At 48.3% G+C, this 15,598-nt stretch overlaps 1 protein-coding gene across 1 annotated transcript in view; it reads right to left on the reverse strand.

Annotated features, from left to right (window-relative positions):
* Positions 1-4,659: 4,659 nt before the first annotated feature.
* Positions 4,660-15,598, reverse strand: part of hipk3b (homeodomain interacting protein kinase 3b) — a 40,646-nt gene continuing 29,707 nt past the window's right edge. Inside the window, exons 4-16 of the mRNA XM_083691326.1 lie at positions 12,316-12,435; positions 11,767-11,853; positions 10,928-11,112; positions 10,522-10,684; positions 9,050-9,173; positions 8,755-8,876; positions 8,481-8,593; positions 8,073-8,240; positions 7,612-7,965; positions 7,333-7,479; positions 6,919-7,172; positions 5,406-5,542; positions 4,660-5,257 (exon numbers count right to left, since the gene is read on the reverse strand). Coding sequence (XP_083547452.1) covers positions 4,802-5,257; positions 5,406-5,542; positions 6,919-7,172; positions 7,333-7,479; positions 7,612-7,965; positions 8,073-8,240; positions 8,481-8,593; positions 8,755-8,876; positions 9,050-9,173; positions 10,522-10,684; positions 10,928-11,112; positions 11,767-11,853; positions 12,316-12,435 — 2,430 coding nt within the window. The 3' untranslated portion in view covers positions 4,660-4,801. The remainder of the gene's footprint in view (positions 5,258-5,405; positions 5,543-6,918; positions 7,173-7,332; positions 7,480-7,611; positions 7,966-8,072; positions 8,241-8,480; positions 8,594-8,754; positions 8,877-9,049; positions 9,174-10,521; positions 10,685-10,927; positions 11,113-11,766; positions 11,854-12,315; positions 12,436-15,598) is intronic.

Below are 15,598 nucleotides of genomic sequence, written 5' to 3' on the forward strand. Positions count from 1 at the left end.
GGTACATCTAAACAAAGTCATACAAGACAAACAGCCTAAAAACAGACACGCAAGAAATAAATCACACAGAGTCAGCAGGGGTTGCAGCAATAGATTTTTTTAATTCAAAGTGAATCTTGACAATAATACACCATAAAGTCTTATTTTGACACTCACCAAAAGAGTCACCTGGAAAACCCGCTTAATGTGACAAAGTAGAGAAGGCTTGGTCACACCTAAATCACTGAGAACTAGAGAGGAAACGCTATCGCAAACTGTGAAGAGACATCACATCCAGAGAGTTAGTTTTCCCAGTCCTCATACTGTCAATATTGCACAGTGCAATTGCTACATGGCAAACTAGTGTAGCATAAAATCAAATAGCAAATGAAACAAAATGATAAAAACAAAGCCACAAAAAAATCTACAAGTATTATAACAGTAACAGTTCATATTTAATTATCAAGTCTTTTTCAATGAGCGATCTAAACAGATGATTCTATAACTTGCAGCGTGAATTAACTATGAACGGACACAGTTGACCAGAAAAACCCAAAAGGATAAGAGAATTTGAGAACAGATTAAAAACTAATAAAAAACTAATAGTAAGGATTGGGGATTAACACAGTAGCATATTGGACTAATACATAGACCCTGAATTAATGTCTCTAAAGGATAATGCCGGATCAGTGGATAACTCTACTTGGATCTGTTTGTTTTTTCTATCTCATACTGTATATGTTTTATCCGTCCTCTGGATATCTGTTTTTCATGTGTCCATCTGTCATGTCATATTGAGATTATGGGAAATTAAAAACAGTCTTAAGATCTCTCTTCCTTTGCATCCATCATTGTTTAAGTGTGGGAGAGTTTTTGCAGGCGCATTGCTGGTGAATACCATTATACACAGGAATCGAAATACAGTTTACATTTCACATGCTTATCATTGGGAACACATATCAAGCACTGTAAGAGAACTGCCAAGTTCATGCCTTGTTGTCATTTCAGATTTCATTTCCAAAACATGAAAGAGAGAACAATATCAAGTTACACCTATCTGGCTATATTTTGGTGTTGAAATGTTGAATACTTTACTCTCCCAAAGAGAACTGGACAGTAAGTGCAGCCGCAATAATCTCTAGAGAGCTCCTTGACAAAAGGCAAACACTGCATGTTCCTTTTCAGAGAACGTCTCTAACATCCTATTCACTAACAGACTGCATGGTCAGAAACCATAGGTCACCATTTCACTAAAGGCCAGTGTCGTGGTTAAAGGTGGGGAGAGTCCACTTCACTGTGTTCAGGGTGGTGCTGCGCGTACAGCAGACCCGCTATGGATGACCGCTGAGCCTCACTGCCATGGTCGTCATGGCTCTTGTTATATTGTCTATGGGATTCAGTATTTCCAGGCAGACTAGTGAAGCTTACTAAGGTGAACATGCAGGTTAATGGAGAGTTAAGCATGGAGAGATCTAAGAACACTTGGTGGTACAATGACCGTACTATGTTAAGTATTGCATTTGCTGTTCAGCCAGTGACTGTATCAAGAGGATTTGTAAATGTAAAACCACTCAGAGAGCCTATATGTGTGTGAGTGTGTCTGTCTGTGTGCTTGTGTGTTGAGTGTGTGTACTTTGGTGGCAGGTATCTAAAACGGAGGAAAAGGACCTATGACGACTTGTTCCACTGTGATGACTAAAAGCTTATAGAAGGAGTATATCGATCCCTGGAATTACAGTTCGATGGAGTCCTGTGGTGGTTTTGTTTCTGTATATGATTTTTGGTCGAGTGGCCATTACACAACTGCTTTGTTCTGCAAGGTGGATCTTTGTTGGAGCCCCAACCCCTCCTACTGTACCCCAAACACTTAGAGCGGGGAGAGAGGAGAGGGTAGAAAGGGGCAACAGTCCCGCCCCCCGCTCCCCGATTCTCTGAACCCTCCGATTCTCAAGGCACAAACACAGTGCTGCTCACACTGTCTCAACATCAGTAAGGAACACAACATGACGGCCATGTATTTGCATTGACAAACACCACATCGATATGAGACACTCATAAAGGGGAGAGCGATAAATAAAGAAATCAAAAACAACACAGAAGGCAGAATATCCAAATTACCAAACAAATTCTGAAGTAGAACCACTATCATGGTCCCTGTTGACATCAGACAGATAAAAGGGTTTTTTAGTAAAAAGCCATTCCTTTTCTTTAAAAAGAAAAAATATATATATATATACGTCATAAATATTGTTTGGGAACAAACACCTCAGGCTAAATTCATGTGAGACGCTTACTTTCATTTCACTGCCCACAGGGACATGAAGACTCAATGTTCCAAGCCTATTGGCAAGTGCTAGTGGTGTGTGATTTGGTGAAACGTGTTCCAGAAGCATTTCATTAAACTCACTGAATGTGTCCTGTCATCGCACAGTGCTCCTGCCATACATATAACATAGTTACGTTAGTATACCATACAATGAACTACCATAATGAAAAAGTTAAATCAATCCTGCAAGCTATAGCTTTACATGTCTACAAAACGCCAATATGAAAACATACAAAAAATTAAGTTACATCGATACATCCATTTATATGCAGTGATGAGCCCATAAAGGTTAATAAGGATAAAATACTGATGCCAAAACACACACCCCCAAAAACATAACAAATGCAACTAACGTCCATCATCAGCAATACAGTAGTTACCATGACACTCCAAACATGAAAGCAGAACACTAAAATCAAAACCACTTCTATTTCAGATAATTAGGGACCTATACAAAAATAGGAACGCTAGGTTTGAACTAAGAGAAATCACCTAATTTCACAGCTATTGAAGTGGCAATCATATAGCAGCTTATCTATGATACATTCAAGAAAAATGATAGAGACTTATTAATCGCCCAAAAAGCTAGACAATAACCTCAGCCATTTTTTTTTTTTTTTTTTTTTCTTTTTTTAAATTTAACCCCATCTCTACAACTACAGTATACTTGAGGTCTATGCAAAAAGAATAGCTACCTTGCTCAAAAAATGAATTACAGTCTTTGGTGCTGCACAAGTAACTTCATTTGAAAGTAAAGACGAAAACTGTACGCACATAACTAGCAAAACAAACGGAAAAAATGCACACAGCATATATATTTTTCCTCCCTGACGGAATGTATAAAATAAGCAGTCGACACCAATAAGCTTTAAACAAATGGTATAATGTAAAGGGAAAAAGTTAACTTTGTCACATGCATAAATGAGAGAATTGCACACAATTAACTCACACCTTATCAAGCGTCTGCACTAAATAGACTAGCTCTATAATATATATCCATTTATATATATATATATATGTATATATATATATGTGTGTGTGTCTGTGTGTGTCTGTGTGTGTGTGTGTGTGTATATATCAAATACTGCATGGTCTGCTCAGGCTTAGAAGAATCCATACCATTAATTAATTTGCATTTTGTCCTCACCTACTGTAGTCAAAGCCATGCCCACCACACTTCTAAACATCTATAAAAAATTAAAATAAAAAAAAAGAAGAAAAACCAATCCAACGCAAAAACAGATGAAAATACAAAAGACAACAACAACAAAAAAATCAACAACTATTTAGATTGTATTGCAGTTTCATCAAACAGTACAAATACTGTTAGTAGTAAGAGTTTCACTTAATAGAAATTGATTATCAAATATTAAGCAATATTCAATGCTTGTACACGAGTTCATTCAGGGAGGGAGAACACACAAAAAAAAAAACATTTAACAAACGGAAGAGCGAGCATTCGCTACAGCAAAGCATGCCGTTCTCGTTATTAAGAAACAGAAAAGTAACTCACTCACTACACACTGAAGTATACACTGAATCCAAAATATAAGCACCGCTATCTGCGATACATCACATCTATGCAGACTATGCATGGATATATACACATGTGCATATATATGCTCACACATAGGATGCATCGACTGATTGGAATTTCAAGTGCTGCAGTCCAGTACATTAATATATTCATGTATATATTCATAGATAAGTAGTAACATTAACAACCTCAAATATATAAGGCACTATGGCTGGGGACAGTTATACGATGCAGCGAGTCTCGTGACACGAACAATATGAGCGACGTCTACGCGTCTTTCCGTTAACGTTTTTTTTTCTGCTCATGCAAGAACACATGCAGTGTGAGGAACAACCCTATTTAAAAAGTCGGATAAGTGACTCGACATTGCAAACACCAAAGACACCGAGAAAAGTACAAATACTTCAAACGCAGTACAACACACTGTGGACAACATGTGCATCTGTCGACCTAGAGCTAGAGACGGGATGGCTTTACAAATGTAGATGTGTCTTGCACACGTTAGAAGGCAATATAGAAAAATAGCTGGGATAAAGGGGGTGCAGAGTTTGACTATTCAACACCGCCCCGATTATTCACCTGTTTTGAGGAGTATTCGTAGAAGATCCAATGTGAAGGTATATCAAATGTGCAAAACACATTGAGAGTGAGTTTCTTATCTACTCATTCATTCACTCATTCATTCTTTTCTTTCCTTCTTCTTTTACACCCGTCCCCCCCCGACCCCCCCAACCCCTCCGCCCTCCTCCAGCCGAACTGTTTTAAAGCTCAAAGTTCAATTGCACCCGAGTCTACATGATTCAAAAAAATAGCTTGCTTTCTCTGTGGTTGTGCCATGGCTTTGGACATGAAAACCATGTTGTTGTTGTTGTTTGTATGTTCGGAGAAGAAGGCCTCAGCCCCCAGGCGGTGTGAGGTGTATCCGGAGGGAGGGCCGCGGCGGGACAGCCCCCCGGCACTCAGATGTAGGGGTACTGGTTGATTTTGGTAGGGCTGAGGGGGAAACTGGCGTAGGCGGGCGAGGCGATGTAGGAGTGAGGGGGGAAGAGGGGCTTGAACTGGCCCTGGGGGTGCAGGGTGGGTGAGGGCAGCAGCCGGGTGTTGATGCCCACTGTGACCTGGTGCACGATGCCGCCCGGGTGGGAAATGCTGTAGGCGGGCTGCAGGACGGGCCGCGAGGACCCAGGAGAGGCCAGGATGTGGGCCACGGGGGCGCCCGTGACCAGGGACCCAGAGGGGGGATAGGGCAGCAGGGTGGGGTGGCCTCCCATGTGGGGGTGGGGGCCCGTAGTGTGGTTGGGGCTGCCGTGGGGCAGGGTGAAGGTGTGCCCATGCATGGTGGGGGGGATGTAGGCCTGCGGGCGCCGGTGGTAGTTTCCGTTCCATTCCTGGTGGCAGGAGCCGTAATGCTGGACCTGGAGGGAGGGAGAGAGAGAGGGAGAGGGACAGAGTAGGATGAGTAGTCATCATCATATCATACATTCATCATATAATCATTATGTATGCATATTGTGACATATTCAAAGTTAAAGTGTGTGTGTGTGTGTGTGTGTGTGTGCTGACCTGTCCAAAGCCCATGGGCTGCTGTTGCTGGGGCTGGAATGCGGTGATCTTCTGCGGCCGGTTGAGGAGGGGGGTGGAGTGGTGTGGTTGCCGCCCGGGAATGCCTCGCCTGTTGGACTGGCAAAAAGACTCTAAGACTGTGGGGGGGGGGGGGAGACAGAGAGAGGAGAGATGTGTTAATACACACCGACAGCTCGGTGCCCTGACGCCAACAACTCCGGCAGGAACCAACCGCGGAGGAGATAAGAGTTGTTGGGTCTAGTCGCCACGACGGCAGCAGCTTCTCTGAATGACAGGTGCAACCGCATTTGTGGCAGTAGGGCTTTGTGGGCTCATCACTGACTTCAACGGTGCTTGATCAGACCCAGGTTCTTCAAAATAACACTCATCTGTTCCGAGTGTGATATGGAGATGTATAAATAGATGGTTAAAAGGGATCTGGGGAGGGGGTGGGAGCCAATTGGTAACTAAGCCTGTTCATATTCATAGTGGGGGTCACACCGTTGGTTATAAATACTGCTCGCAGCACTAGAATAGCAAGCTGTGGCCTTTTATGTTGGGCCTTAGATGAGAGCGTTTGAATGTTGGTGATGGGCATGAGGGGGGGATGCCTCGGGCATGAAAGGCGATATGAGACGGGGTGATTTTCTCAAGGGGGGGGGCGGGGGGGGGATTTACAGTTAACGCTGCTCTATAAATGACCTCAAAATCTGGACCATAAAAAAAGAAGCACAACCTGTGAACAGAGTGACAGAACACGTCCCACTGACCACAGCAGCTGTCAAAGCCTACGCACAACATACGTAACCCCCCCCCCCCCCACCCCCCACCCCCTCCCAAAAACGCCTAACAAACACATTCATACACCGTTCGTGACAGCCAGCGAAACTCAGCGCGATGTCGTGCGTTTCTCTGGTCGTCAATCCAGGTATATGAATTAGAAATGAAAGAATGAAGGAATAAAAGTGTCCCGGGGATATTACGCCTTATTATAAAATATGTCCACGTGGACGTAGAGAACAGCCTCAGAGGGCTCTGAAACAAGAGAGGCCAGCTGGAGGCAGAGTGAGGAGAGGTGACAGCAAAACACACATCCACTCCACAGCTCAGAGACGACAGGTCAGGGCGCTTCACCCATAATCACCTGGGAGAACCTCTGCGGCCTACAAAGGAGACGTGATCCCAGGCCATGTGACCTGTGGAGCACAGCAGCAGCAGCAGCGTTGACTGACCCGCCATGACCTACTAACACACTCCCTACCTCTGTGTGTGTGTGTGTGTGTGTGTGTGTGTGTGTGTGTGGTCGGGGGGGGGGGGGGGGACTGTAAACCACTGTAATCACAAATGAACCTACTAAGATTAAGGCCACAGTCCTGTAGTACAGTATCACTCGGCAAAGCATTCTAGTCCTCGGGGAGTTGTTGCTGTTTCCAGAATGTAGGGGTAACCTTTTACCTGTGTGTGTGTGTGTGTGTGTCTACGTGTCTACCATAAGTGTGTGTGAGCAGCTCACCTGTGTTGCCGAGCATCTCGTTGATGGCGGGGTTGTTGTTGTGAAGCCTCATGGGCGGCACCACCATGGTCCGCACCACCGGCTTGCTGGGCTCGATCACCGGGGCCACGTACGCCACGCGGGGCTCCCGGTTCTGGTTGCCGTCGGCGATGAAGCGTCGCTCGGCGAAGGGGCTGTTGCTGCGGCCGGAGGAGTCCGAGCTGGGCGAGCCGTCCACCGTGTCGCAGCCGCTCTCCTGCTCGTCATCTGACATGCTGGGAATGAGGGGAGAGCAATCGCGTTCAGAGAGGAGACCGCAGAACGCGGAACACAGTTGACCTAGAACCCCGTCTCAACGGGTCATCAGCGATCCGAACGCCTCTGCTGAAGTCCCTGGTTTGAAAGGTGTGGCGTGCCCTGGGTTTTGTACCGTACCTGTTGGGCCGTTTGCAGGGCGAGGTGCTGGACTGGGCCGAGGCGGAGGAGCTGGTACTGAGGGTGCTGTCGGGGCTGCTGAGGGAACACACCCGCTCCATGCTCACAGTGCTCTGACACGCCTCACACTCTGCGCTGCCCTTACACCTGGAGGGAGGGAGGGAGGGAGGGGGGGAGGAGGAGAGAGAGAGAGAGAGAGAATTATATTTTGAGTTATAGCGTGTAAGATTGCATTGACATTGTGGGTGGAATCCCTGAATGCCTCCAGACAGTACTCACTCCCCCAGCGAGTGTCTCTGCGTGCTCCTCTCCTCCTCCTCCTCCTCTTCATCGCTGCTGATGCTTATCACACTGACCGCCGGGCTCGCCGGGTCAGAGATCACCATGGCCTGCCGCTGCTGCTGCTGCTGCTGCTGCTTATGTGAGACGGACAGCTCCTCTGAGTCTGGCCCCGCCTTACAGCAGCTCTGCTCCTCCTCCCGCTCACGTTCAGGCTCCGCCCTCACGGCTCGCCCCGGCTCCGGGCATCTCTCTCCCTCCAACAGCTCCTCCACATTCTTAGCGGTGTCGGCCATCTTTGGGGACTGGCATGCTGAGTTATGGGTGTTGGTGTTGTGGGAGTAGTTGTTGCCCCTTGAGAGAGAAATAACAGGCTTTGTGATTGGTCTGCAAATAGCAGAGGCGGTTTGTGTGTGCGCCTGTGTGTGTGTGTGTGTGTGTGTGTGTGTGTCCTGCAGTACCTATTGAGGCAGGGCTTGGGTCTCTTGTTAGCAGCGGGCTGTGGCCACACCACATGTGCGATGCCTATGCTGATTGGCTGGTGGGCTGACATGGTCATTTGGTTGGTTAAGAGCGGCTGAGGGTGGGGCATCATGGTGCTGTAATGGTTGCCATGGGGACGCACTTTCCTGCAACGACAAGACGGGGTTGTGTAAAGGTCAACGGTCATGCGTGACATAATAGAGCGTGACCTCATCTCCTCCTTGCTTCAAAACAGACATGACTCATCTGTCATCAACATCATGATGGAGAGTGAGGACACGGTATCAGATGTCTTAAGGAGAGCACGTACAGTAGCAACTAACAACATACAGATGCTTTACTGACAGGGTATGTCGGTATTACACACACACACACACACTCCTTACCCCCAGTCTCCCAGTCTCTGTGGGCCCGCCACAGTATCCGATGCCAGGGTGGTTGGCGTCACCTGCTGCCAGGTGGGCACCAAGATCTGCTGGCCGCGGTTCGACCAGGCCTGCTGCAGAGCGGGGGGGGGACAAGAGCAGTTTCAACACACGTCAATGTCTTCTGTATTACATTTTCAGGACATTTAGCCCATGTATAAAACGCCTCTCCAGCACTGCTCTGGTCTCTTTGTTTGTTCAGTATCCCCCTATCTGTTCGTCTTGACTGTCTTACCTGTGTGATGACTCCTGGTCTGATCTGTAGGGGCTGGATGTTGGGGGCTTGGGTGACCAGAGGCACCGCAGTCTCCATGCGAACAGAGTAGCCTGCTGGCTTGGCCGCGTTGGTGGGGATTCCTGGAGGGACGCCAGAACAGAAGAAGCCGTCAGGACAACGAGACAGGAGTCCATGAGAAGGGATGACTAGATGTACTGTAAGGAGGAGTCAGCACATTTACAGGGCAAGAGGGATACGGGAAACGGAGGTATGAAGAAAGAGAGAGAGAGATGGGCGGGCTCGGATCTCCTACCCTGGATGGTCGGTGGACACAGGATGAGTGCCTGCTGAAATGAGTCGCTGCACCCGAACTGAGCGCTTCCCGTTTGAAGCTGTATCCCGGGGTGCATCACGGAGGGGGCCGATGGGGCTAAAGCCTGAGGAAGGAGACAAAATGGATGAGAACCGGCACACCTCCGAGGCTACCACGAACCAACTAAAAAACAACCAACGACCGAGACGTTGCAACTGAACACGATTAAAAGACTTCCTGAAAACGAATGAGCGATGTGATCGGTTTTTTTTTTGCAGTTTTTGCAATTGCAGTACCCTATTCAACCCAGTAGATGGCGACTGTGGGGTGGTCTGTATTTCAGCCACGCAGCACCCAGGAGGAAACAAAGAACAGAGCAGCATGTGCCTGGGGTTCAGAGGTCACTGCTCTTACGGCTCTCGTGCCTGGCTATAATCACCGTTATTGAATCACGAGAATTAGGCCTCAGAGCAGCACCTCTGGGAAGTCGATGCCCGGTAACGAGACTTGCCCCCAATACTCATGACAAGCACAACGCTCTAATTGAGAGGGTAATACTCGGAATACAGTGCATTTTTGAACTGGAACAAATCAAAGGTCATCCAGATTGCTGCATGTAAACACAATGTACGCACGCAAAACCTCGCTTGTGACCACGCATTCCCTCATCGGGTTCCGATTGGGCTAAATCTGAACCCAAACACCCCACAACTGAGGAATGAGAACATATGTCAACACAACGACCTAACTCTGTCAGCCAGTGACCAAACTCAAAACAGCCTCCGATCCATGAACCCAAAGTTCTCTATCACAAGTATCACGATGCAAAATTGATAGCGAATGTCGTGACAAAGGAAAGGTCTGTACGGTTGTTCTGTTTGTTTGGAGGAAATGTAATAATAACAAACTGGAACATGAGAGGTAAATAAACAACACCGAGCTTCCTGTATTAGGCAACATGACCAATTCCATTGTCAAACGGGTCTGCTCCACTCTCCTCCTCGGCAACAAGGCACCATCCCTCCGTTCCCTCTGTTGCCTTCATGACGTCATGGCGTTGCCACGACAACAGCACATCAACGTGACAGGTTGTCCGTCTGACATGTGCGAGAACAATTTGATGGGAGCAAAATCCATGTGAGGAGCAGAGAGGCAAAATAAACCCCCATGTCAACAGCTCCTACCATCTGGACTACCATCTCCTCTGACTAAACAAACGCTTCTCCACTGTCTAACTGTGTTTATTCCATGAGAATCAATGTCTGATGTGAATCTGACGTGAATGCAAACTACAAACAGACCTTTGGAAGGATACATAAGCTCATAATCATAAGCTGAACACACTCAGGTTTCGTGAACAAAGCGTGAATCAAATTAACCGAACGTAAACAAAGCTTCTGTATGCAAACATACAATTCGGCAGCCCTTCATCGTAACAGTGCCCCTGTACGGCAGATGTTGGAGTTGCTTACTTGAGTGTGGACGCCGGCCATCTTGCTGTAGGGCACGGTCAGGTTGACCGTGGCGGCGGTCGTGGTCACCGGCCTGATGAAGGGCGCCTTGTTCCGGTTGACCGTATCGTACGCCCCGGGACGGGACCGGCACGCATCCATGATGTGGAAACATGATTTGACGCTGTGATGAATAGGAGAAAAGGGTCATCAGGAGAACTATTCTTTGTAGAGCCAGCCTGCGATTCATTATAAAAAAATCCCTCCATATATCCTCAACACAGGCATTGTATGGGATGCTAAAAGGGCCTATTGCAATTTTGAGAAATTTCTTTTTCAGTGTATATGGCTTTTTGGTGCACATATCTTCATCAATAATGAATGACCTCTATACAAACAACTCCAATGAACCCCCGGGCGGACTCACTGGTTGCTATGGGGGAAGTCCAGCAGGTGCTGCATGGTCACAAAGGGGTGGCTGAGTGCCTCAGCGGGGGCGATCCTCTTCTCCGCATCAATCAACAACATTCTCTTCAGAAGGCCCACGAACTCCCTACGGTCTGCCTTCTCTGCCAACAGGTCACTACCTTCTAGATTCATCACTAAATTCACCTGAGAGAAGGGAGAGACAGGGACAGGGCTTTTAAAATGTCACTCTTCATATTCAATCCATCGTTTTTAGCTGACCCCCCCCCCCCCCCCCGAGCGTCTGAAGACAAGAGCGACCTTGTCAAAGGAACAAGCATGTACATGTAGTCACAATACATACTCAAAGGGTATACTTATACTCAAAGGTTCTCATTTGAAGTTCATAAATACAATATTGTGCAGGAGTTTATCAAAGCCGTGAAATAGGACTCCTATAATCATATAACATTTTTCTTGTCTGCAGACTTTTATATTAAAAAAACATCTCTCTATCCCATAAATTACTTGTAACTACATCAGCAGTGAGATGTCTAATCCTGTTCTCTGTCAGGGAATTTTCTGTGGTTTCAACAGAGGAATGACTGATCTCTGACTGAGGCCTCTGTGTTGTTCAACACTGGCATTTCAATATAGTGAAGTGAGATTTTGGGGGGTTTTCTATGTGTTCTAGATCACTCAAAACAGCTGAAGGTAAACTTCCTCTCTCAAAGATCTACAGCAGTACAACTCTATATCTATCTCCCAACCCATCTGATGAGGAACTTCCTGAGTTGGGGCCTGAAGGGACTACCGGGTTAGAACAGCTGAGAGGGCGTTCTTCCTGTGCTAGTCACTTACGTGCGCTATGTCATCCAAACAGCTGAAGATGTACTTCCTTGCTTCCTTTGACTTCATGCTCGTCTCTGTCTCATGCTCATCTGTCGACTGGAGAGAGAGAGAGAGAGAGAGAGAGAGACAAGAGGAGTTCATGATCACTCAAATTCAATCAAATGTGCCAGATATAGTAGGTCTAAAGTTTAATCGGGATTATTTAATTATTCTTTTTTTAGTGTCATTGATTTTGTGTTGAGTAGACATTGGTTTATCATATTAGCTGTATCTATGGGGAGTGGTGTGTATATATGGAGGGTCTGAGTTTGCTAAGGGGTGGGAAGCAGGCTAAACTAAAGCCTGTTGGGAAGAGGTTGGAGGTAGTACGTGTTTGCTGAGGGAGGGGGGGGGACAATGTTTGGTGATGGGATGAGAGAATGTGCTGGACTTAGGGCTATGTATTCTGGTGGGTGGGAGTCGAGGGGAAGGGTCAGCGTGGTTTTGGAGTGGTTGGGCAAGTCGTTATTAAAAAAGGGGAAGGGAATTGCAAAGTGTGTTTGTGGAAGGGGTAGGTACCTTCAATCTCCATGCTGCGTAGGGGGAGTCCGACTCCCTGCAGAAGAATCGTGCCGTCTTTGTCCCCACATTCAGAAGATGCTCCCCCGGCAAACCCTGTGTCTGAGAAATGTAGCGAATCTGTGGAAGGAGGGGGTGGGAAGGAAGGAGGGAGTGGAGGGAGGGAGGGAGGGAGAAGAATGTGTTAGGAAAACACATACCTTGTTTGCTATGGCTAAAGGTGGGGAAAGAACAGTTGAATATTTCCATTTCAACTCCATCAAATTACCATAATATAATACAGTCTAAACATCCCGGGCAGTTTTCCTTTCCATTCCTGTGGCTACTATTTCCAATGTTCCTCCCATGCCCACAGTCCGCCACCACTCTGCCCAGGAGCTGACCCCTGGCTGCCCCGGTAATCACTTACACAACCTGGACATTCAGGCTGTACAGAAGTGCAAGATAGAGGGGGCAAAGGTCTATGGCCTGTCCAATCCCATTGCTTCAAATCCATCCTTGAGCTGACCACAGCTGCTGCTGCGTGTGTGTGTGTGTGTGTGTGTGTGTGTGTGGACTAGAGATTGCCATGTTGAGTTGTTTTAAAGGGTGTGTGTTTGGGAGCGTGTCACATTGGAGCCTCACTGGGTAATTCCTGAGAGGGGTGAGTAAATCAACTCCATCGCTAACACGAACATGCTAAAGTGACTGCGTGTGTGTGTGGGTGTGTGCGTGCGTGTGTGTGTGGGTTAGGGGGTATAAACTCTTGATAGAGAGTAGTGTCCGGCTCCAGCCTATCCTCCTCCCCCCTCCCCCCCCCCCCCCCCCCCCCCCCCATGCTGCGTTGGGTTCTACTGGTGATGAGTATCAGTCAGCTGCTCCGAACACACAGCTTTAGGAGAGAGGGGAGGCGAGGGCCGACGGTCTGCTGACGTCAGTGACGCCGCGGTGTGAGGGGAAAACATCCATTAGAGGCCGAGTGGCGCCCTGGGGTGTGTAGAGGGAGAGAGGGGTAAGGAGGGAGGGGGCACGGTGGCGCCCTGGGGTGTGTAGAGGGAGAGAGGGGTAAGGAGGGAGGGGGCACGGTGGCGCCCTGGGGTGTGTAGAGGGAGAGAGGGGTAAGGAGGGAGGGGGCACGGTGGCGCCCTGGGGTGTGTAGAGGGAGAGAGGGGTAAGGAGGGAGGGGGCACGGTGGCGCCCTGGGGTGTGTAGAGGGAGAGAGGGGTAAGGAGGGAGGGGGCACGGTGGCGCCCTGGGGTGTGTAGAGGGAGAGAGGGGTGAGAGAGGAGTAAGGAGGGCGGGGGCGCGGTGGCACGGTGGCACGGTGGCACCCTGTCCTGCACAGACAGCACCTTGAGAGCCAGGAACTCTGAGCTGCAGTCTCTTTCAGTGTTGATTGGCTTCTGCTAATGCAAATAAGTCTATGATTAGCAGCTTACCTGTTAAAACAACTCGACACGTCATTCTCAAGTACTGTATGCACACCTTAAGAGAGGCGCTTACATCCACACCCTATGACACATATATACACACACCCATGACTTTATGCAGCGAAGGCCATAACCAGAACAACAAAGAGTCTCTCTCTCTCTCACTGAATCCTAAAATCAGAATGACCCTCACCAGACAGGAGCCGTCAAGGAGTCTGTATTCTTATCAGATGGCCTTCTCTGGCTTGCGCTGCCAGCGTGACCATGAAGGCCCCAAGGCCTGCTTGTGTGTGTGTGTGTGTGTGTGTGTGTGTGTGTGTGTGTGTGTGTGTGTGTGTGTGTGTGTATGTATTTGTCCATGTCCATGAGTACAAGAGTATATTCACACAAAAAATAAAGTTTCTCTTGTCCTTCACTGTCTGGGACAAAGAGAAATAGGTCACATTTAATCAGGGGAAGGAGAAAGGGAGAAAAATGCCAAACATCTCAGAGTTATCTGTGGATAAGTGCCTGGAAATGAGCATGGAGAAGACAAACAGGCCGAGCCCGGGAGAGGCCAGGATGTGTACCCAGGTTCCTGGGATAAATATTTTCACTGGAGCGCCCAGAGTCCAGTTCCGCACGTCGCCTCTCCTGGCCAAACTGTGAGTGTGTGAGTGTGTGTGTGTGTGTGTGTGTGTGTGTGTGTGTGTGTGTGTGTGCGTGTGTGTGTGTGTGTGTGTGTGTGGTGGGGAGGTTGGGTTAAGATAAGGGCATGTATTTATTGCCATTTCAATGGCTTGCATCATGGCGCTAACCTCATCTGGTTGCTATGAGGGGGACATAATAATTCAAGATCCTGCAGCCTACTTCAGAGTGGCCTTAAATCAGCTCTCTTCATAAAACACACTGGTTGTCGCCATGTCTCTCTCTCTCTCACCGTGTATGTCTCTCCTCTCTCCTCTCTCTCCCCCCCTCTCCCCCATTGTAGTTGGCAAAATAATAGCATTGGTACATATTTTCATGCCCTGGCGATGAGATCAGGTAAACAATGACAGAGACAGTGGAATGTGTGTGTGTCTTTGTACTGTATGTATGCGTGTGTGGGTGGGCGAATTCCACGGATGGGAAAACGCTTCTTTTTCCCGGAAGGCATGTCACTGGAGCCCTAAGACGCACTCGCTTTAACAGAGGCCGGCGAGCCCAGGCCTGCAGCAAACCATAGAGAGAGAGAGAGAGAGAGAGAGAGGCGAAGAGGGAGGGATAAGAGAGTGGGGGGGTGTGTGTGGGGGGGGGGGGGACATTCCCAAGGCCCTATAACGCCTGGTCACAGTTGCTGAAACCTTGCCAAACTGTGGAGAGAAGGTTAGACGTGCTTAAGAGGTGAGACAGTGCTGCTGCGCTGCTGAGAGCTGAGGTAGTCAGAGGAGGGGACCAGGGGGGAGGAGGGAGGACTAGAGGGGGGCTTTAAATACATTTTGCTGTGTGGGATGGAACCAGACCCCAACGCTGGGGGAGGGAAGGTGGGTGGGGGGGGGGGGTGACGGCGGCTCCTTTGGCTCCAGCCATCTCGCCCTGGGGCCCCAAGGGTGTCACCCCACACCACCGGGGTGGGGGGCGGTCGGCAATAGAAGGGAGCTTTCCATCAGTCAGGGGTGGAGGGAACAGATGAACACTCATACATGTCCACGTGAGGACCCTGAGGGCCTGGGCATGGAGCAGGGGGTGGGTGGGGGGGGGGGATGGGGGAGGCCAACTCTCCCACATAGCCTGGAGCCAAGAAGAGTGTGTGATATTTTAGAACTGAGAGTGTCACTCAGAGATACTGTAAAGGCTGATGATGAAATCGAAGCGGGACTCAACTCTTCATAATCAAGCGAAATTATACCACCAAT

This window comes from Argentina silus, assembly GCF_951799395.1.
Source record: "Argentina silus genome assembly, chromosome: 19".
In the NCBI taxonomy this organism is placed as follows: domain Eukaryota; kingdom Metazoa; phylum Chordata; class Actinopteri; order Argentiniformes; family Argentinidae; genus Argentina; species Argentina silus.